Source organism: Drosophila virilis, chromosome 5 (assembly GCF_030788295.1).
Source record: "Drosophila virilis strain 15010-1051.87 chromosome 5, Dvir_AGI_RSII-ME, whole genome shotgun sequence".
Classification (NCBI taxonomy): Eukaryota; Metazoa; Arthropoda; class Insecta; order Diptera; family Drosophilidae; genus Drosophila; species Drosophila virilis.
Genome location: NC_091547.1, coordinates 19952166 through 19973419, shown reverse-complemented (window position 1 = coordinate 19973419; position 21254 = coordinate 19952166). Strand labels below are relative to the sequence as shown.

Below are 21254 nucleotides of genomic sequence, written 5' to 3'. Positions count from 1 at the left end.
ACACACGCACACAGGTATTCTTCGCTCTCTTGCGCTCGCTCTGCTTCTAGTTGACACTCTCGCATATTGCCTTTCGACCAAAACGCGTTTAGGTTGCGCGGTTTTGTCAGTCGGTTGCCGTCGCTTGTTGCTGTTAGAAGGAGACAGGAGAGGGAGAGAGCGAATGCCATCTCCGTGAACGTTAAATAAATTCGATAAGCAAATACATTCGATAATTGTGTTTTAGATTGTAATTATCAAATGTCAAATTGTGCCGTAATTTTATCGCGTTGCAAATACAAATATTGAAAAATGGCTGGCCTGGAATTGGAATTTTACCGCTTGAAAAGTACAAACAGGTACGTGGGCAGTTCTGTTGGTAATTGAGCAAGCCGAACAAGAAGAAGAAGAAGAAGCAGCAACAGCAACACACACATACACATACACACACATCAAGAGAAATACACTCACGCAACACACTGCTGTACAGGTGTGTTGGCGCGGGGGCTGCGCGAGCGGCTTGGCGCAGGTAACTTCCAGAGCGCAACCAGCGAGAGCGTGAGCGGGAGAGCAAGTGAGCGCGAGAGAGCGTGTCATGGCTGAGCGAGCGTAACTGCTTTGTGTGTCGTTGTGTGCGCAGCGTGGGAAACTGCAATAAGCCAAGTGGGGGCGACCCCTGCGCAAGTTGTCGCTGACTACGCCGCTGCTCATTGAGAGTATGCGTGTGTGTGTGTGTGTGTGTGTGTGTGTGAGCGGCCTAACTGTTGTTGTTGTTCAAATTTATTTATTTTTTGTTTTGTTTTCTTTGATTGGAGCTACATTTGTATGCAGGTAAACGCATTCATTCATTATTTGGCAGGTTAGTGTTTACCTTTTGCCTTTGCATACCACAAGGGCTCCGCCGCGTTGCCAACCACAAGGGCTACGCCGCGTTGCCAACCACCTGTGCACCAGCCTATTGGCAAGCAGACAAATCTAGCCAACTTTGTACATTAATGCTTGTTATTACTCTCATTGTTGTTGCTGTTGTTGCTGTTGTTGTTGTTGTGCGTTTGCGTGCTGGAATCTTGTTTGGCATCAGCCAGCAGCTAAGTGGCCCATACACCTGAGCTATGCCAGCGAGCGCTCGCTCTCTCGTTGTCGCGCACTCTTTCTCACCAACGCAACTCTCACGGCAAAGGTTTGCTTGCACATATACATATACACACAGCCACAGACACACACACACACACACACACACACACACACATGCACACCTGCAGGCAAGCGCAGCTCACTTACCTTCGTGGCTGCCTGTGGCCCACGAAGTCGATCAGTTGCTGTTTTAACCTGGAGCCAGACGCACGCGACCGTCGCTGAAGCAGCAAGAGAAATAATATACAAAATACACATACACTCACACATGCACACAAACACACGCACACATTTTAGTCCAAAACTAGAAAGAAAACAAAAACAACAGTTAAAAAAAAATAAAATAAAATAAAATAAAGACACACACAAAGTGGTAGAAGAAGCAGCCGTAGCAAAGAAGGCGAAAAAAAGTGACTTGTTTTTTGTTTGCATGTATTGCGCCGACGTTGACGTCGGCGTCGCCGTCCGTTTTATACGTGTTGGTATTAAGATCGGCGGCGTCGTGTGGAAAGACACACATACACAAACAGAAACTAACTGCTAGTCAGTGTGACTAGCCAAAGAAGCAGCTGAAGTACACAGAAGCCCAGCAGGGCTTTACATATGTATGCAAGTACATATATTGACAACAAAAACAACTGCGTTTGTTTCTGTGTGCGCACGTACATAACTGTATGTACGCACGTATGTATGTATGTGTGAAAAAGAAAGTGCAATAAAAAAAAAAAATTGTGAAAAGCAGCCAACAACAAAAACAACAACAACAACAACAAAGTGCAATGTGTTAAAAACCAAACAACAACAAAAACAAAATAAACAGTTAAAGCTTTGCGCTTTGTCAAGGCAAGCCGAAGGATCAACCTGTTGCTGCAAAAAAGAAAAAAAAGCTTTAAGCGCTGGCGTTTCTCATTTGTTGCTGTAAGTTGTACAACTATTTGACAAATTTGTGACACACATGCATATGTACGCCTATAAGTGAGTGTGTGTGTGTGTGTGTGTGTGTGTAGTGTGAATGAACGAGTGAATGAGCAACAACAAAAGCAACAACATCAAAAAAAAAAAATGAGCAGCTCAAAGACGGTACACGTTAAAGGCAGATGCGCAAACATAACAAAGTGAAAACATATTTACAGTTACACAGACAAGAAATAATAAAAGAGCGCGTACCAACAGCGCAGCAGCGTCTCTGTCGACGCCAACACCAAACGTTACAAAGCTCCCAAAGTTAACTGCTGCTGCGCTTTAAGAGACTTGTTTTTGTTGTTGCTTAGTTTTTGCTTCTGCTTCTGCCTTGAGCTCTAGTGATTTTTATGTTAGCTTTTGACAGGCGCATTTGCGCAAAGAATCACAACAACGGCAACCACAACAATTGCTGCACTTGTTGCTGGCGCAACAGACAGAGCGAGAGAGAGAGCGAGATAGTGCGAGCGAGGGAGAAGCAGATATAGGGTGGAAAAGAAAAAGAGAGAGGAAGAGGGAGATGGCGACAGCGCAGCATAACTTTGGCAATTGGCATTTCACTTGTATGCAATTTTGTGCGCAATCATAAATTTCCTGTTGGCTAAAAAATGTAACGGCACACGCCAATTTCAATTCCGTTTCAAATTCCAATCTCCATTCCAGCCATTTTGACTGGAACAATGCGAACGGTTGCGTAATGCCTGCAATTAATAAACAACCAGAAGAACAACAACAACAAAATCAACAGCTTAAAAGAGACGAGTCTGTGTGCTCTGGGCGAAAATGCCCGACTAGCAGATACCCAATAGCCAGCCCAACAATACCTGCGCTTCTTTAAGCCTCACCATATGGTAGAGAATGCAATCTTGAGTAACTTCTGCTTTTATGGTGCGATCCTTATGCAATTTTCAGGGCTTGCAGATGCTGTTCTGAAGTGCTTGCATACCAATTCTTGATAAAATCTTTTATATTGGAACAGCCAAGGAAGTTAATTACAGCAAAAGCTCTCTTATGCTTGTTCTGTTTCCCACTCTTACAAAAATTTAACCAATCTAATGTGCTAATGACTCCTTTTAAAGCTCTTATATATTGGCCAAAGTAACACGCGCATTGCTTCATTTTAATCCCAATTGAAATTATATTTCTAACGTTTGAAAGTAACTTTTCCAATGAATAGAATTTTTAAAATAAAGGGATCTTTATACAAAAAAAGTTTTGGATTAAATGGGAAGTCGGCTGACAAACTCTTTCCTTTAGCTTTCATTTTTCCTTTTTTATGTCTAGTGTTTAACCTATTTAAATAAGTACAGGGTATAAGAAAAGATGAGACATTTCTCAGTTGTTTACCAACTTATTAATTGCATTTGTTGTTGCTTTGCTGAATATATTACTAATTTATAATAAAGGTATAATTTGGAACTCATTGAGTTTTGGAATAACCGTAACATTGCCGTTCAATTCTGTTGTTTCTTTTTAATGAAGATTTGCATGTTGTTGTTGTTGTAGCTACTTTCTTCCCGTTCTAATTAGCTCGAAAGGAGGCCATAACAACGCGACGACCCGTTATTCATTAATGAGCAACTCGTCGGAAAATAAGATTTATTGTGCGTGTGTGTATGTGTGTGTGTGTGTGTGCTCGGTTGTCACGGCGCGTCACCTCGAAAACGCTTTTCCATACGTTAATGTTTCAGTGAAAACTTCGCAACGCTCTTTAGCACTGGACCTAGGCCTTGGCTTCGGTCAGGCCTCAGTGAGTTTTGAAGTGTGAAACGAAAGGGAAATTCATTTGGGCAACAACAACAAATTTATGAAGTGTTACGGCTAGCGGTTAGTTTCGGTTCCAAGCCCGATCTGTACCATAAAACCAACTAAATTAATTGGCTTACTTTGGCTTCATGTTGCTGTCATTATTTTTACATCAAAATCAAATCAAGTCATCAAGTCGAAAATGATCATAAATATTTACTCGTGCTTGTTCAATAAGCCTGCGATTTACGAGCCATAAATTAAATGAGAATCAACAATAGAGCATTTTGTGACAAGTGTTTCGAGTAGCTTTGAAAGAAGCTTGATTTAGATAATATAGTTATTGCAGTCTACTAAGTAATTTTTTGCAAATAAAAATGTAAAATAACATCTTTACATAATCTGCAACTGTTAATTTCAGTAACAGCGTGCCATAGCTGTCCTGCAAATCATTCAAATTTATGCTAATATTGAAAACATGTCGTTCTTAATAAATATTTCGATTTCATGATAGCTTGTTTTTAATTAAAAAAACGCCAATATATATAAATTAGTTGGATTTATCGCATAATAATAATATGTGTTTGAACACATAAGAAGTATAATTTAGAATTTTCTATAACAAACATTTTAACAGAAATATATTAACATTTCCTGCAACTGTTAACAGCAGTAACAGTTCGCCGCAGCTGTTAAGCTTTACATTCTCATGTTACTTTTTTAACTTTTTCTGCAGTCATAAGCACATTAACTAACTAAAGAATATATAAAAACATTATCAGAACTGCCAATAATTAACCTTTACACATTTCTTAATAGAGCCCATTACATAAGCGCATTTCTAACATATTTCCGTGTTCGCTAGCCCAAAGATCAATCCAGCTATGTTTTATTTCCCAGTTCAAGACATTAAAAACTGTGTTTTCGATAGAACATTTTATTATAGAGTTCTTGAAGAGCCTGGGAATCTAAAATTTCACACACTTCATGCACCTGCCACATAACGGCAAAAAGCTTAGAGCTATAGATAGGGATATATGGAAAGAAAGAGAGGGCGAAAGCATAAAAAACGCTCAACATAAATTGCACAAGTCTTCAAAGAGCACAAACGAACACATACATTCATTAACATTACAGCACGTTGAGATGCTTGAAAAATGGGGGGAAACAAAAAGATTGACCATTTCCCCAGCACACGAAGCGAAACCTGCAAACCAGCAAAAAGAAGAGTCTTTTTATGTTTTGCTTAAACAATATGAGTTATTAGCGAAGTGCGGACCACTGCAACGATGCAGAAACATGTAAAAAAAAACACAAATTCAAAAAACCAAAAATGAAAAAAAAAAAAAAAAAAATAATGAAAGAAACATTTTGGAGCTGAGAAACTGTCGCAAACTGTTTAAAATCGGTTTTGCTTGTCTTGATTACAAAAAGCTTGGACGTGTTTTTGTTTTTCTTTTTCTTTTTTTGTATTTGTATTATTTAAAATTTTAATTACAACAAAAAGTCATCATAAATGCGATTGCAAAAGCCAGCGATGACTCTCGGTGCGCCTGTGCGCCCCGATTAACCCATGCGCGCCGGCGACCTTTGCCTCTGCAGTTGGTTTAATGTCTGTCTGTCAGTCAGTCAGCCAGTCATTCAGTCAGTCAGTCAGTCGAGCAGTGCTTGATGCTGGTCTGTGTTTGGTTTTGCTGTTTTCATTAAAAGTAAAACTTTTCACATTAAAAATGCTCATAAAATTGCACTTTAATTTTTTCGTTGTCGCCAACGTTTCCACATTCGCCTTTTGCTTGACTTTGTCCATTTGTGCGGCTCTGGGCCCTGCTGACTGGCAATCGAGTTAGCTAGCGAGCGAGCAAAATTAAATTTCAAATCGTCGTGCAGGTTAATAATTTCAATTTGACCTCTTTGGACATGCTTTTGAGGCAATTTAAGAGTCTTTGTTCGTTAAATGTCGCTCAAGTCGTCTGATTAGCACATAAAATGGCGGACTGAAAATTGGCAACATCGCCTAACTCAGTTAAATGTTGCTCAAGTGAGAGGTGGCAACGCTGTATTCGTATTAACCAGAAGCTGGCCATGTCGTTGAGCTTTTATAAATATTAACATATTAACTGAAAATTGGCAACGTCTTACAGCAAAGTTGTCTCATTAGAAAATTGACAGCGCTGAATTTGCATACAACTGAAAATTGGCAACGTCGCTCCAACAAATTTCCAATTGGCAACGTCAAATATTTGCCTTTGCTGCCAATTCGTATTGCCTGACATTTTCTTTGAATGCATTTGTAATTAGATTTAAATTTTATTGAGCAAAGTTTCCAATATTGTATAACTTTTCGCTCACCTTTAACCTCTTCTCTCGCTCTTCTCACCTCTCACACTCTTCCATATTTTTTTTTGCAGGTATAACCAATGGATATCTAACCAGAGAATGCAGTGCCATCAGCTCCGCAACGACACCAACTGGAATTGATAGCAAATAGAAAGCAACTCGCCCGCTTTAAAGTTATTTGAGCCACGGTCTCTCGATAGAGATCGATAGAGAAAATTGTTACTTTATTTGAGAGATCAAAGACAAGAACCTCATCAACATGCAGGTGCCCGAGCACGTCGTCTCCCTATATATAGCCACCTGCGGCCAGAACGGGCCCGGTCTCGGCTCCGATGAGAAGGAAATCATTCTGCTGGTCTATGTTCTGCTGGAAGTGGCCACGGGACAGGTAAGCTATGGGCTCTTCTTCCGTAAATATAAAGCTGCTTAGCTGCCACCAAAGGTGACCACACACGCTCCACATGGACGGGGGGAAGGAGGGGGGGCGGCGCTTAAGCGCCGCCTACTGAGCGACGCCATTTTGTAGAGAGCGAGCGCTGTCTGCGCTTAATTAATGAATTTACACACAGACGGCAGCACACACACACACACACACACACACAGACATACTCACACACACTCGCACACAAATTGTAGTTGTATAAGCTGCACTTTCAACTGTGCGCGTTGATTATGTTACAACAACAGCAATGACAGCAGCTCGACTTTGATTCGTTAAAAAATAACAAGTACTTAGTGAGCTCAAGTGTGAAGCCATAGACTCTGAAATACCCTGTACTTAGGCAAGCTGAAGAAATCCTCTAAAATTGACGCCTTCTACGGTCTGGCAGATTACAATATCAAATATAATATATCATCACATAGAATTATATTCATATTGGTCGATATACTATACTACTATATTATACATATCATCATATATCGTATTGTTTGAGAATTGAGTTGAGATACTTGCCAAAGACTGCAAAGCTAAGCATTCATTTCTTCTTAGTACTCTGTAAAAACATTTGCAGCGTTTACTTTAATAACTTTCATGATTATTATGAAATTACTATGAAATTAGCTGCATGCCAAGATAAGATAGATGAGTGCATGTGTACTAAGTCTACCCAAGGTATTTCCAATCAGATTTTTGTGTAGAATGTTGCTAAATTGAGCATAAAAAATTGAAAAAAAAAGCCTTTGAAACTTTGACCCGTTGGATAAGCATTGAGATTCTTTATTAATCTGTCTATGCTTTAAAATTAATAAGGGATTTGACATTCGTATAATAAAAGAAAAGCTACAAGAAGAATGTAATACTCCCTGAGATCAATGGACTTGCACAGATACAGGCATCGAAGGATAAAGAAATATAATTCTCTTTAACAAACCTTAGGTACATTTTTAAAACTGACATACACAAGTCTCCAGCTACCCAGCTAACCCTATTAATAGCTACAGGGTATCAAAATGATATACAATTTGAGCCTTTTGATTGCTGCCATTTGCCTGGGCTTAGGAAGCATTCCATTGGTCTTTCAATATAATCAACTTTCGACATCAGTGCGAGGGGTGAGAGGTGAGAGAAGGGCGACGTTCACCCTATCCGGCGACTATATAAATAAAAGTATTGTCCAGACGCGTATTTGCATATTTTGAGTTTGCCAAGCGATTGACACTAATTGTTTAAAAATGGCTAAAACGTCGTCAAACTTATGTATATGGTATTGCGAAATCCCTACAAATAGCTTCGCATATATACTATATAGACTTGCATTATGACTCTAGCATTCCACGCGCTTATTTACTTTCCTAAAAGCACAAATTTTCCAAGTAATACTCAAGTTTAAGTTCAGTTCTATGTGTGTTAGCGGGTCGATTTTGTTGTTGTTGTTGTTGCGAAAATACTCGAAGCTGAGATTTGTTGGGTCAATAGAACTATGAATAGAATAATAAAGGGTATTATTACATTTATAAGAATTTTAATTAAAAAGTATTATTAAGGATTCTGATATTTTCTTTAAATAGATATATATGCAGATATTTTTCGAGCAGTTTGTAGTTTGGAAATCGAAAAACTGTTTTAAAATCTATTTATTCCATTTGAAACTTGATTTATTTTATATTTACATCTATAAAAGTTGTGTAGGTAAAACGTTAAAACGATAAAAACGCTAAGAAAAGCTTTTACAATCATAATTTTTCAAGCTGCAGCCTTTTCATAATAATTGCCCATTATTTCTTTTTCCGGGGGCCTAAAAAAGTTTTCATTAATTCATGGAGTTTTTCATTTTATTTTCCCTACCCAAGCTGTGTCGCTTAAGTAAACGAAACTCTATTTGAAAACAGTTTTTTAATCATTTTTATTTTGTTGTTGTTGTTGCTAGTTTAAACTTTGGCATTTCCATTATACTATTTGATTTGGATTTTCTCAATCTCAGAGTTTCCACAGCTTATTTTTACACGAAAATATTTTTTATTTGCATGCAAAACAAAAACAAATCCCGAGTCTTGGGCAGCGTCTGGTCAGTAATTTCAATATACGCAATATTATTTGCAAAATGCTTGACAACGGGCGCATACAAAGTTGTTGCCCGAACGTTACGTAGATACCCTCACCATCCCCGCCCATCCCCCGGCCCACTAGTTAGGGAGTGTATTAAAGTGAGCTGCGTGTTTGGCTCATCGTGACGTTGATCCCGTGTGCCATGTCTTATATGCCTCATATGACTTTTCGACGACTCTACATGTATATGCCTGACAAAGAAAATTACTTGACATTATATATATAGTGTTTGTATATGTATAGAGAGAAGCGTGTTTCTATAGCTTTAGCTGTATTTACAAGCATTTAGCTGATGTTTGTCTGCCTTGCAATAGGCTTTACGTCCAGATTTGCCAGTCGAAAAATTTTGTTTTTACTTGAAACACGCACATCCATTTCGATGTAGATGACATTAAGTGCCTTTTAATGGCATTGGCTCTCAGATTTTTAAACATCTCAGATTATCTATAGCCAAGCACAGACAGGGTCTAGAGCCAGGGTCTTTTGGGTTTACATTATTGGCCACGCTTTTGGCCAAATTATGATTAATTTTCTAAATGGTTGCTGGCAAAGCGAATTCAAATTGAAATTTATTTCGACTATATTTAGACTTTCGCAAATCACATGGTTTTCGATTTGGTCTCTGGCCGTTATTATGGTAATCTCTGCGGTGAGTCCCCGGCCAAAAGTTGGGATTTCATTAAAATTTGTGTGTGTGTGTGTGTGTGTGTGTGTGTGTGTGTGTGTGTGTGCGTTTAGTCGACCATAGTTCGCTAGGTCAAACACGTTTGTAGTCGTCTTTGGCTGGCTTTCGAAATTGATCATCTTTAAGCCTGGCAGGTGTTTCGCATCCCATCCCAAACGGAACAACTCAACCCCATTGTATAAGAGTTGCAAAATTATTAAACATATATTTTATTTGTTATATATTATTGTTTTTTATTTATTTATATTTCTTGCAAAAATATCTAAAAATTTATGCGAACTTTTATCGATTTGTGTAGCACAAGTTTCGGGTCAATTGAAATTTATTGTTGATAAGCAGATGAAAGTTGGCTGCTCCTCAATGCCGCTTAGAAACCGTTCGAAATTAAGGTGAAAAAACAAAAACAAAACTTTCTATAGGCATCATAAAATATCGTTCCAGACTTCTTTAATGATTATTTAGCTGGGTTAATATACGAAAACTGAATAATACGTATATATATATTTATGGGCTGGACGCATTAGCCGACTGAACGCCCAGATGTCATCCGTTTGATTTGTTGGCTCTTAACCACGAAAACTGTTAAAATCTCTCAGCAAACACACACACTTAAAACGAGTTAAAATTATTCGATAAGTGCGCTCGACTAGCAGATACTCGGAACTGCCAAATGGGCTTATAACGTTCCCAAATTGTTCCGAATAATCTGAATATTTGGTATGCAAATGCTTTGTTTTAGGAATTAAGAGACTATAACAAATACTTGGGAAAATATCTTTCAAATTGGGCTTGCCTTTGGGCTCTACATAGGTTGTGGGTTTCACTCAAGAAATCAAAGGAAAATTAACTTCATTTCAGGTATGCATAATATTTTGCTAAATGCTTAGATCTATACAAAATTTGGCATATCTGCTGCGGATAGCTGCTGAGATCCCTGAGCGCATCAGTCTGTGCAACTTCCTTTGCATATTACATGCAGCATAATACCCCACTCAGATCATTTAGTAAGCACAGGGTATTCTTATACTAAACTAAACGCACTCAGCCGCAACGGCATCGCCAACAAACAGCTCTTAACTGCCCACAGAGAGTTTTAGCTTTAGTCTTAATGGCTTATGAAATAGCTACAAAGAGTATAGAACTGCCCCGACCATAACCAAAAAAAAAAAAAATAAAATAAAACTCTTTGAAATTGCTGCAACATACGCTTGTTTATCGGCTGGAAAAAGAGCTGTCAGTGCTGGGCAGCTGACGCACAGTCAATGCCCAAATGGTATGAAAATATAATAATTGGCGGCCCTCTCTGTCTATGTGTCTGGCATTGACATGACTATTTTTTTTTTAATATTATTTCTTGATTTCGATATGCAATTAACCTGCCAAATAGAGCGCAGGTTCCACAATTTTGGCTGGGCACATTGTGTTGATTAGAATTCAAATTCGCTGAAAGTCATGTTTGCACTCGTTATAAATCAGTTGGTAACTTCCTTATCGCTGGGCTTACAATGTGACAATCGAGTGATATGATGAGTTTGCGTGAGATTGCAGAAACTTTAGTCTCTTAATTGCCGTAAAATTGACTGCAACGCTGACATATGGGCTTAGGAGTCTTCTAATTTACTTGTGGTTGACGTATGCTCGAAGATATAAATATATAGCTGAAGTTCTCTTGTTGTACTCAAGATCTTTTTTAATTCATTTTTGATTTGCTATTAACTGTCCCTTTAGTTTTTCCATATTTTCTGCTCCATTTGGCTTATTTCTTTAAGTCCAAACCGATGCTCTAGAATATCTAATACCTTGTATATACTTTACATCCGTAAAGTTAGTCAAATGTTTATGGTATATAGACATCTTCTAGCTTCGATCTGTCTGTCCATCTTCTTGTTGCAGGCATCACAAATATAAGGCTGGGCTCAACTACTTTTTTTAATAACTCATCGATTATTATTAATCTTAGGTTTCAAAAGCTAGAGTCACCGTAGGCGACTTGTAACAACTAGTATGTCATATACATGTAATTTATATTTCTTTTCGTGATAGCGCCACCCTCACCTTTAGCTTGAGTAGAAGAAGGTTCAGGTAATCCCATAGTAGGGCACTCTTGGTTGGTTACAGGAGTGTGAACTCCTTGTCAATTCGTCTACTAATGTGCTCTGCTCCTCCAAATATTTCATTATACTTCCAGGCGTTTTTTTTTCATAATGGTATTTTACTTTCCGATGAGATCAGCGCATGTTAGCTCATCTGAAGCTTAAGCTGCCATTAGTTAAATTTGCTTAAATTGCTGTTGAGTTTATTGAACCCGTTCGGACAGTCAATTGACAGCGCCAAATTGTTGGCTTTCTAAAAAAGAAAAATCTGTCAAGAGTTTCCTTCCGCGCGAAAACTTCCTCTCGTGCAAACGCAGTGCACTCTCTCGCTTCCTCCCCCCTCTCTCTCTCTCTCGCTCTCGCTCTATCGTTTTTATCCAGTTTATATGCCAAGTGTTATAGATTTCTTGCAACAGCAAAATTGCGTTGAATTGACAGATACACAACACACACGCACACACACCAAACACACACACACACACACACTGCAATAGTAATTGGCATGTTAATTACAGGCTAGTTAAGACTCGAATGGCAACAATTAAAGTTAATTAACATTCGTCTGTATCTCTGTTAGAGGGGAAAACACAAAGAGTGCAACTCGCATTTGCTTTGATTTTTTTTTGTGCCTTTAGCCAAAGCCTGGTCTAAATCGTCAGCCTGCAGCCTTATCTAAGTTTCAGCTATAAAGAATAGAAACAATATCAAGGCCAGGCCAAGACTTCTTTCTGCATTGACATTCAGTTAATTTCATTGAGTTTTCACTCGGAGCGCGGCACGGGGCACGCGACACAGAACTGGCCCAGTTGGCACGTTTTCATTGATCTAGAAACCGCGGCTCTGTTTATTAGACGTTTAGTTGATTAGCCGCAGATATTCCGGTTTTTATTATCATACATATATCTATCTATTTTTTTTTTATTCAATGGGTCAATACGTTGTGTTCTAAATTTTCCACAATTGTAAATGTTTAATATATGACAAAGTGCTCCACCTTTCTCTCCTTTCTCGCTCTCTCTCGCCCTCTCTCTCTCTCTCTCTGTCTCTCTGTCCCTCTCTCTGGCTCGTTGCGCATAATTAGCATCGGGCCTAACCCCAGTTGTAACCCCCTTGGTGCCGAGAGTGTGAGGAAATCTTTTTTCCTCGCTTTCATTCCATGTTTGTTGTTTTTTCTTGTTGAATTTAACATCAGGCAAACTCATAAATATTTCATACAGCATTTGCGTGCGGAATCCTACGTAGTGTTTCAAAAATAAAGTGTCTATACATACATATATATATATATATGTATATATGCCCAGTGTCAGTCTGTATGTAGACCCCATGGATCGTTATATATTCAAAAGCTATGCAAATCGATGGCATCAGAAGTCAGAAATCAGTAATCCGAAAAAATTCCAAAAACAGTTTACTACATGTTTAGTTTTCGCTGTTTATTTTGCATACTCAGCCAGCTACCTGCAGTCACAGGCACCGTCACAGTCACAATCGATTCTCCATTTCTAATTTCCAATGCCCGATTTCCAATTCCCAATTCCCAATTCCCAATTCCGATTCCGATTCCGATCATACATATCCGCTGACGCAAGCGCCGGACTGTAGGCCCTCTGTCAATGTGGAGCGTCCTTCTTTTTATTTTTCTTCTTTTTGTGTAATATGTTAAACAGTTTTTTGTGGCTCTGCTCTTGCACCTTGATTATAATGCCAGGCAACGGCTAGGTGAATCACTGAGGGACGTTATGCCCCAAGGTGCTCGAATACCAAGTCGGATAGTGCCAGGTGCACTATCTAGCGATAACGTTTAATACTGATATTTGTGTTGCAGATTGTGGGCACGGTTCGGAGGGGGCTAATCAAATTATAGTTAGTTTTTTATATTTGAATACGCCAGCTTATCAGGCGTAAGTTGGTAGCAAAGTGCTGATTTTTAACACTGTTGCGTTGGCTATTGTGCTTTTGTCGCGGATTGTGTAATACATCGAATTAGATATGTCTGGCCACAGATAGTATGATATTGTTTAGAAAAATTAAATGGATCGATTGTATCTAAGTTTTAATAGGTTTGTTTATTTGCTATTTGAAGGCTGTTATTGAAAAAAGCGCTGTAATAATTGTAAGTTCTAGAATGAGAAACTTTTTTGCTCTTGATTTCAACTTGTTTAGAAGTTGGGTTTTTCTTTCATCTCTTTAACTATGCAGAACTTTCCTTTTTAAAGAACATGCCTTTTGTAATTGTTTACTATGATTGCTTCTAAGTTCTTCTGTTTCTTCATCTTTCTCAGATTATTGGCACCAAACAAATACTCGTACGGCCTGATGGCTACTTCATTAAGGATCGCACCATATCTAGCTCATCGGACAACTCGAATGCTACAAACAACACAGCCTGCTCGCCGCCTCTAGCCATTGGCTATGCCGGCGATAATAGCTCAAATATTAACAACAATAATAATAATAATAACAATAACAACAATGCAACGAATAACATCACAAATGCGAGCGGAAGCAGCGGGAACAGCGCCACAAACGGCATCTGTCTGAGCACCTTGGAGAACAGCAGCGAACTCATATTGCCCATAGCCGAGGCTCAAGCTGCTGGCAAGCCGCTCACCGAGGCTATCGAAGAGGTAGGTGGAAGATGAATGCGAATAAGGAGAGAGCGAATGGAGTAAAAAAGGAATGCAGAGAGACAGAGAGAGGTGAAAGAGGGCGAGAATTGCAAATAGAAGAAGTATAGAAGAGGTGATAAGGGTAAGGGATAAAGAACGGTTACGGAGAGGGAGATAAGTAAGAGAGAAAATTAGGAGGTTGTTGATAGAATGGGGAAAGTAGGAGTAAATAATAAATAAGTAAGCGGAGAAAAGAGAGATGAGAGCTTGGAGCAGACAAGTAGGAGCTAAGGAGAAGAGAAACAGTACAAAATGCTTGATAAGCTAGTGTAAAGGAATAGGAAAAAAGTAGACGATAAGGAGCAGAGGATCAAGATAATTAAAAAGAGATAAATGGGAAGTATGTAAGTAGGACGGATATAGGGAAACATATAAAAGGAAGAAGAGTGTGAGTTAACGCTGAGGGAAAGTTAAGAAAGTGCAAAGAAAAATATGAAAACTGAAAGAAATGAGAGAATATACTGAAAAGGAAATGCAGAGGAAGGTCAATGAAGAGGAACGGGACATATTTGTGTCAGAGCTGGAGTAGAAAAGTGGGGAGCACATTACCATCCGCTTATCGCGCGTGGGAGTCACTTCAGATAAGATTATTCCAACAGAGATAGAGAGAGCGAGAATGAGAGTGAGTGAGAGTGAGAGAGAATGAGAGAAGTAGAGCTCTATATTTAGTCCAGTCTGATAATTCCAACTGAGCCGCGGATCAGATCTCAACATGCCACAGCCTGGTTCAAGACGGGCTAATTAAACCATCTGTAGATAATCGAACAAAATCAATTTATCAATAATTCATGCTGACTGGAATAGTTTGGATGGTTCTACTTGTCGAGTCATTGGGGATTGCACTTTCCCTGGCCCTGGCCAGCGCTGGCCACTGATTGGGAGCTGTGCCGGAGCGTGCGACCTGGAATCTTATCACAGTCTCTGATAAGCAACAGCGCGCTACTTGAGCATTTTGACAAGCCCCTGGCACCCGGCCAGCCCTTTAACGTTGTCATTACGGAAATGTAAGCGCTTTTGGGGCAAATACTTATGTAGAACCAAGTAGATGTTTCAGATAAAGGTTCTCGCAGTTTGAGAATGAGTTCTGTAAACTTGGGTGCACTCTTTGTTATAGTTTTGTATAAATATGTCACGCATATGTATTATGCATTTAAAGGGAAATCAGGCGTATCAACTAGATACATATACCTCTCCTCTTTTGATCTAAACACTAGGATTGTAATCCATGCTGATTTGATTTGGTGCAGAGACTGCATTTCGGAATCAAAACATCTAAAATTATATATTGGTTCTACAAGTTAAAAAGACAGAAAAGTTAAGCTAATCGCTGTAATATCAGACAGCATCATTTCAGTATAGATATCTATACTAGGATATATACTAAGTAAAGTTGTTAAATCTTCAATAACTCGTTGGGCATGTTTCGCCCCTTGTATCTGCTGCGAGAACGAAACAAACATTATAGCCGATACTGAACCAATTGAATAAAGTAGATGGCGTGACCTCTGACTAGAAGTCTTAATGAACTCAGTAACTGTAATCTGTGGAGTGTGTGCCTAACTAACCGGGATCATTAAGGTGTTGTTGTACTCTGCACCTGGGTATCATTAATCTACTTTATATAGTGTGTAGGCGGCTATGAGCTATGCCAATTATATGTCATAGAATAATACTATATGGAAGTGCATCTTTGACAACTCAAATGCGGCATCAGATCCGTAAGCAACACGTGATGTAATGCCAGCTCAGAGAATAAACGAGCGAAGGAAGGGCGAGAGAAGTGCTGGCTATTGTGTGTGCCTGCCTTGGCTGGCATACTAATTTGCTTGGTCAATACACAGATGGCTAATAAATGGCCAGAATGTTGCTACGGCAAATATTTGCCCAGGGGGCAAACCTTTGTGGCCTCTACAAAGGGTTTAGCCAGCTGAGATATGGCAGCTCCATTCACAGATACGTCAGAGATGCGACTAATGCGACATAAAGCTGCTTGTTATATTTACTCACGATGACTTGGCTAAAACTGTAGCTAAACAATTTGTTATTGTTGTTGTTGTTGTTTTTTCCATTTAATTGACAATAATTGCAGCAAGAAAAGCAACAAAAACAGATACTAAACGGGTTTAAACAAACTGCATTTGTAACCTAGAAACGTATGCAAAAAGAATTTACATAAAGCCGAATAATCCCCATAAAACCTTTCGTCAAAGTGAACCATTGAACTTTACTCTCTGACTGTGGATTATATTCAGCGACATTTCAAATATCAGCTAATATCCATGGAAATGTTATTTAGATGTGTAATTTTTTTTTTGGAGCGTTCTCCCAACTAACAAATAAATTTTGAAAATTTTATATTTGTTTTGGAAAAGACTAGAACTTTTGTGAATGGTTGTTGAGCAGCACGATTTGACATGCTTTCATATTTAACAAATTTGCCATTTCCGATGGAAATGGGAGAAATCTTAAATGGGCGAAGGTGCCCTTTTCATTCGATCTGCTTGTTATCTATATTTCATATTTATTTTTCTTCTAATAGTTACAATAAAAAATACCCAGACCGGAAAATGTTGGGTAATACCTGCTAGTATAATATAGTTTGTAGTTTTGGGTTAGTTCCAGTATCGAGTATAAAATATACCTCTCTTATACATGTGTGTTCTCCACAGTTCGATGCCTATTTACGCTCTCTATCGCTGCACGATACGGAGATTAAACTGATCACCGATGGGCAGCTGCCGTTGCGCCAGTGCCTGCATCGGGAGGCCAGCGCCAAGGACGTTGAGCTGCCTGCCTATTACAACAGATTCAGCGATCTGCGCAAGGAGTTTCAGCGCTACAAGTCGGGGGATCTATCGCGTGCCCTGGTGCCACTGAAGGACATCAAGAAGATGCTGCAGTCACCCGTTTTGCCCATGCCTCAGTCCATTGGTGAAATGCTTAAAGGTGAGTGTTCCCCTGTTCCTCTTCGATAACATTCATTCATATCTTTTCTTTGTAGAGCTCAATGCAGCGTCTGTGGAAGATAATGATTTCTATATACGCGAATCTCGCGATATGGTCACTGTGATTCAAACATTGCTCCAGGCGGGTGAGTCTTGCTTTACAAAGATTTTCAAGAGTTTAAATACTAAAGAGCAAATCTTTTTTTGTAGGTCATAAATTTGATACAAATGAGCTCGTTAATCTAATACTGGAACCTGGCATTTGGTAAGTGGAATTTTTAAGGTTAAAGACGGTTAAGCAAAGCCTTGTGAATCGGGATGTAATAAGTATGTGTTCCTGAATAGAAGTAAATAAATTATTGGGCTAATATTAAGCTTAGAATATTGTCTGAGCTGAAATTAACTGATATCTGATATCAATTGCTGCTTTTTAGTAATTCCAGTATGATCGATATTCACACAATTTTTCTCTTAAGATTTCGAGATTTCGAGTACATTTCATTTTTGAATATTCTTTGAAAAGATACGAATCATTCCTGAATTTTAAATTGACAAAATTCGTTTCACATAATTTGCATACTTGAAAATAGGTTTAAAACGGACTTAGCTCAAATTCTATTAACAAATCTCTGGTCCGCATTCGAGTCGAGTATTTGGAAAGTTTGGGTGTTAGAAAGTTCTTGAAATAACATACTAATTTCGGGATAAAAAAGTTCTTCTTAGAACATTTCCCTGAATGTCTTAATCAAGATACATTGAACATAAGATTTCAGTTGCCAGTTTTTAATTCAATAGTTTTTCAAGGAAATAGACTTCAATTTGGACTTTAATAAGACTTAAGTAACTGATGTTAATAAAAATAACACCAGTGTTTACTCTCTGTAGATAATTATTAGCTTATCAACTGTAGAAAAGATATCAAATTAAATAGAATTTGTAAAGGATTTGTAAAGTCGCGACTGACTAAAGCCAGAAAAGCTAAAGGAATCAAAGTGGAAATAGTACTTACCAAACCTATCATCAATATGAAAGATGTTACCAAGATATATCATCCATATCAGACAATGAGTATTATCTAAAGAAAAGGACAGTCAAATGGATTGATAAGCCACATATTACTTAGAGTCTGGCGTTGTTCGAGACTCTTGTTCTTTATTAACTGCCCTCGCTTCAGTTCACGACACTCAAACACTCACTCATTCGAACAATAATGAGTAATACTCAAACTCAGTTCGAGTCTCAGTTCCAACCTGAGAGTCTTTCAAGCTGTGAGTAAGTTCGGCGCCCTGGCTGCACTCCACCAAATTTGTGTTTAGGTCTGCATTATTTCGAGTCCCAACTCAAAATCCACTCAAATACACAAAAAAAAAAAACAAGAAAAGAAATAATATTTAAAAAAAGCATTTAAAAATGTTACTCAGAACTGTGAGCGATGCGTCGCGACAAAATCGCGGAATGGATCGTGGCTGGAGCGACAAGCGGCTCAGTCAGCGATTGGATCGGGCCGCGATAAGAACTCGTACACGGGGAACGGAAGATCTTTTTTAAGTATTGAGAATAGGAAACGCATCGAATTGTGAACCGCCGATGAATTGTGACTATTGTTATCGCCAAAGAAGAGAGCGAGAGCGAAGAATACAAACCTTTGCCTTTGGCTACAATCATAAGTGTGTCACATCCAGAGTGGAAGTTTGCATAGAAAACTGTGCCCAGCCCAGACATAGCCAAGAGGCAGAAAAGAAAACCTATTAAAATTAATTGCAATTAGTCGCCAGGTAAAGCAAATCAGTGCAAAACATTCAGACTGTAAATTTTGATTATTTTCTTTTTACAATTTGTACTTTTTTTTTGTGCAGTCGCTGCTTCTTTTGATTATTCATGTTTTTATTTGTTTTTGTTCTGACGGACTCTGTCTGTGCGAATGAATGTCTGTGTGTGTGTGTGTGTGTGAAAAGTCAGCAAATAAATGTTTATGTTCTTGAAAAACGAAACGTGACTTGAGACAAGAAACTTAAACGAAAAACAAAACAACAAAAAGAACTAAATAACAAGTCCAAAGACGCCCAAGTCTAGCCCCGTTGCATAACTAAGGCGCAGCTTTAGGGTCTAAGCAGGGTCTGGTAAATAGAGCTCTCAGCTCCCCTTACTATTCTACGAAATCGAATGAAATTGTAATTGTAAACTGTAATCAAATTTTTTTCCTGGAATTTTTCTTTTTTCGCTTTGTCTTACCTCTTTTACAGCTCAATTGACGACGAGGTGGACGGCAATTGCATTGTGCGTGCCCGTGGTTTGCCGTGGCAGAGCAGCGATCAGGATATTGCCAAGTTCTTTCGCGGACTCAACGTAGCCAAGTGAGTAGAAATTGAAAAAAAAAAAACTGTAGAGCGCAGCGCTAGCCGAATATTACATACCCTCACAGACGTTAAATAGCAAGACTTTATTAATAAAAGAAATCAATCATCAAGTAATCGGCCCCATGGCAGCTATATGCTATTTAAGTCTGATCATTTTCCAAGTGCAGTTTAATGCGTTACATGTTTCGTGATAAATTCGTAAGACCCGCTGCGAGGGTATTTGAAATAGATCGACGTAACCCATTGATAAGCTGTGCGCTGGCCCCGCTGCTTATCAAAGTTCAGCGGGTCGGCGGCAGATTATCTGACGCCAGATGAAATTCTTTGCTACATGCCAGATTTTTCTTTATCATATGCTTCTACAAAAATGTTCCTCAACTGCTTGAAATTCTTCTCACTCGACTTCTCTCTACCTATTGCTCTCCCTCTCTCTCTCTCTCTCTCTCTCTCTTCTGCAGAGGCGGCGTTGCTCTGTGTCTGTCGCCGCTGGGCCGGCGCAACGGTGAGGCATTGATACGCTTTGTTTCCCAGGAGCACCGCGACATGGCACTGAAGCGGCACAAACATCACATTGGCTCCCGCTATATTGAGGTGTATCGCGCCTCGGGCGAGGACTTTCTGGCCATAGCCGGCGGCGCATCCAATGAGGCGCAGGCGTTCCTCTCCAAGGGCGCCCAGGTGATAATACGCATGCGCGGTCTGCCCTACGATTGTACGCCCAAGCAAGTGGTAAGTGCGGTCGAGCTCACGAATGCTATGCTCAGAGTTAAAAAGCCGGTTCAAATTCCTCGTATATAGGGTTAGATTTCAGGTAGATTTAAAATTAGATTGCAAGCTGGCGATTAATCTTAAATTAAGTAATAATGCTGCTCGTTATAGCTATAAAATTAGGAGAAATATGCTTGAATGAGGTATGAGATAACATTAACAAGAATTTGCATGCTAGAAATAAGTGAAAACGTATATTTAATAAGAATTTGCATGCTTGCAAAAATGCTGTTTGAGTAAAACATTTCTCAGATTGAGATTGTGAAAATTTTGATTTAAAAAAGTCTTTAAATGGAATTCCTTGTTCAGTCTTCGAAATTTTAACTGATTAATCCGAGTGTACTCATTCTTTATCTTTCTCTATCTCTCTCTCTCTCTCTCTCTCTCTCTCTCTGTTACTTTCCCTGCCGCTCTCTCTGTCTCTCTGTCATTTGTAGCTGGACTTTTTTACCACTGGCGAGGCGCCGTGCCATGTGCTCGACGGCAATGAGGGCGTTCTGTTTGTAAAGAAACCCGATGGACGCGCCACTGGCGATGCCTTTGTGCTGTTCGCCAATGAGAGTGATTCATCCAAGGCGCTGGGACGGCATCGCGAGTCCATTGGCCAACGGTATATTGAGCTGTTTCGGTCGACGACCGCGGAAGTGCAGCAGGTGCTCAATCGATCGATGGACCCGAAGACCTACGAGTCGAACAATCATGGCCAGCCGCCGTTGATAGCACAGTTGCCCACCATGCAGTTGCCGTTGCTGCCGCAGGTGGGTGCCGCCGCTGGCCACGCCCTCAACCCGCTGACAGCTAACGCTAGCCACGCTAACCTGTGCCCTCAACTTACCCATGCCCCACAGCATCTCATCACCTCGGGCACAACCAAGAACTGCATACGGCTGCGCGGCCTGCCCTACGAGGCCATGGTGGAGCATATCTTGCACTTTCTGGACGACTTTGCCAAGCACATCATCTACCAGGGCGTGCATATGGTGATCAATGCCCAGGTGAGCAGGAATCCCAATAAATATATCCATTGCCTGTC

General features: G+C 39.5%; 1 protein-coding gene across 5 annotated transcripts in view; it reads left to right on the top strand.

Annotated features, from left to right (window-relative positions):
- The first annotated feature begins 126 nt into the window (after window positions 1-126).
- The window catches only part of fus (epithelial splicing regulatory protein fusilli), a 28381-nt gene continuing 7253 nt past the window's right edge, over window positions 127-21254 (top strand). Inside the window, exons 1-10 of one of the 5 annotated variants that reach the window (XM_015174256.3) lie at window positions 1286-2031; window positions 6228-6544; window positions 13765-14109; window positions 16821-17097; window positions 17153-17242; window positions 17307-17361; window positions 19340-19450; window positions 19912-20182; window positions 20659-20979; window positions 21070-21216. In XM_015174256.3, the coding sequence (XP_015029742.1) occupies window positions 6416-6544; window positions 13765-14109; window positions 16821-17097; window positions 17153-17242; window positions 17307-17361; window positions 19340-19450; window positions 19912-20182; window positions 20659-20979; window positions 21070-21216 (1746 nt within the window). In that variant the 5' untranslated portion in view covers window positions 1286-2031; window positions 6228-6415. Of the gene's footprint in view, window positions 339-1285; window positions 2032-6227; window positions 6545-13764; window positions 14110-16820; window positions 17098-17152; window positions 17243-17306; window positions 17362-18582; window positions 18872-19339; window positions 19451-19911; window positions 20183-20658; window positions 21217-21254 lie in introns of those variants that run through there. The other 4 variants (XM_002049315.4, XM_015174254.3, XM_015174255.3 and 1 more) reach the window with 4 other exon arrangements.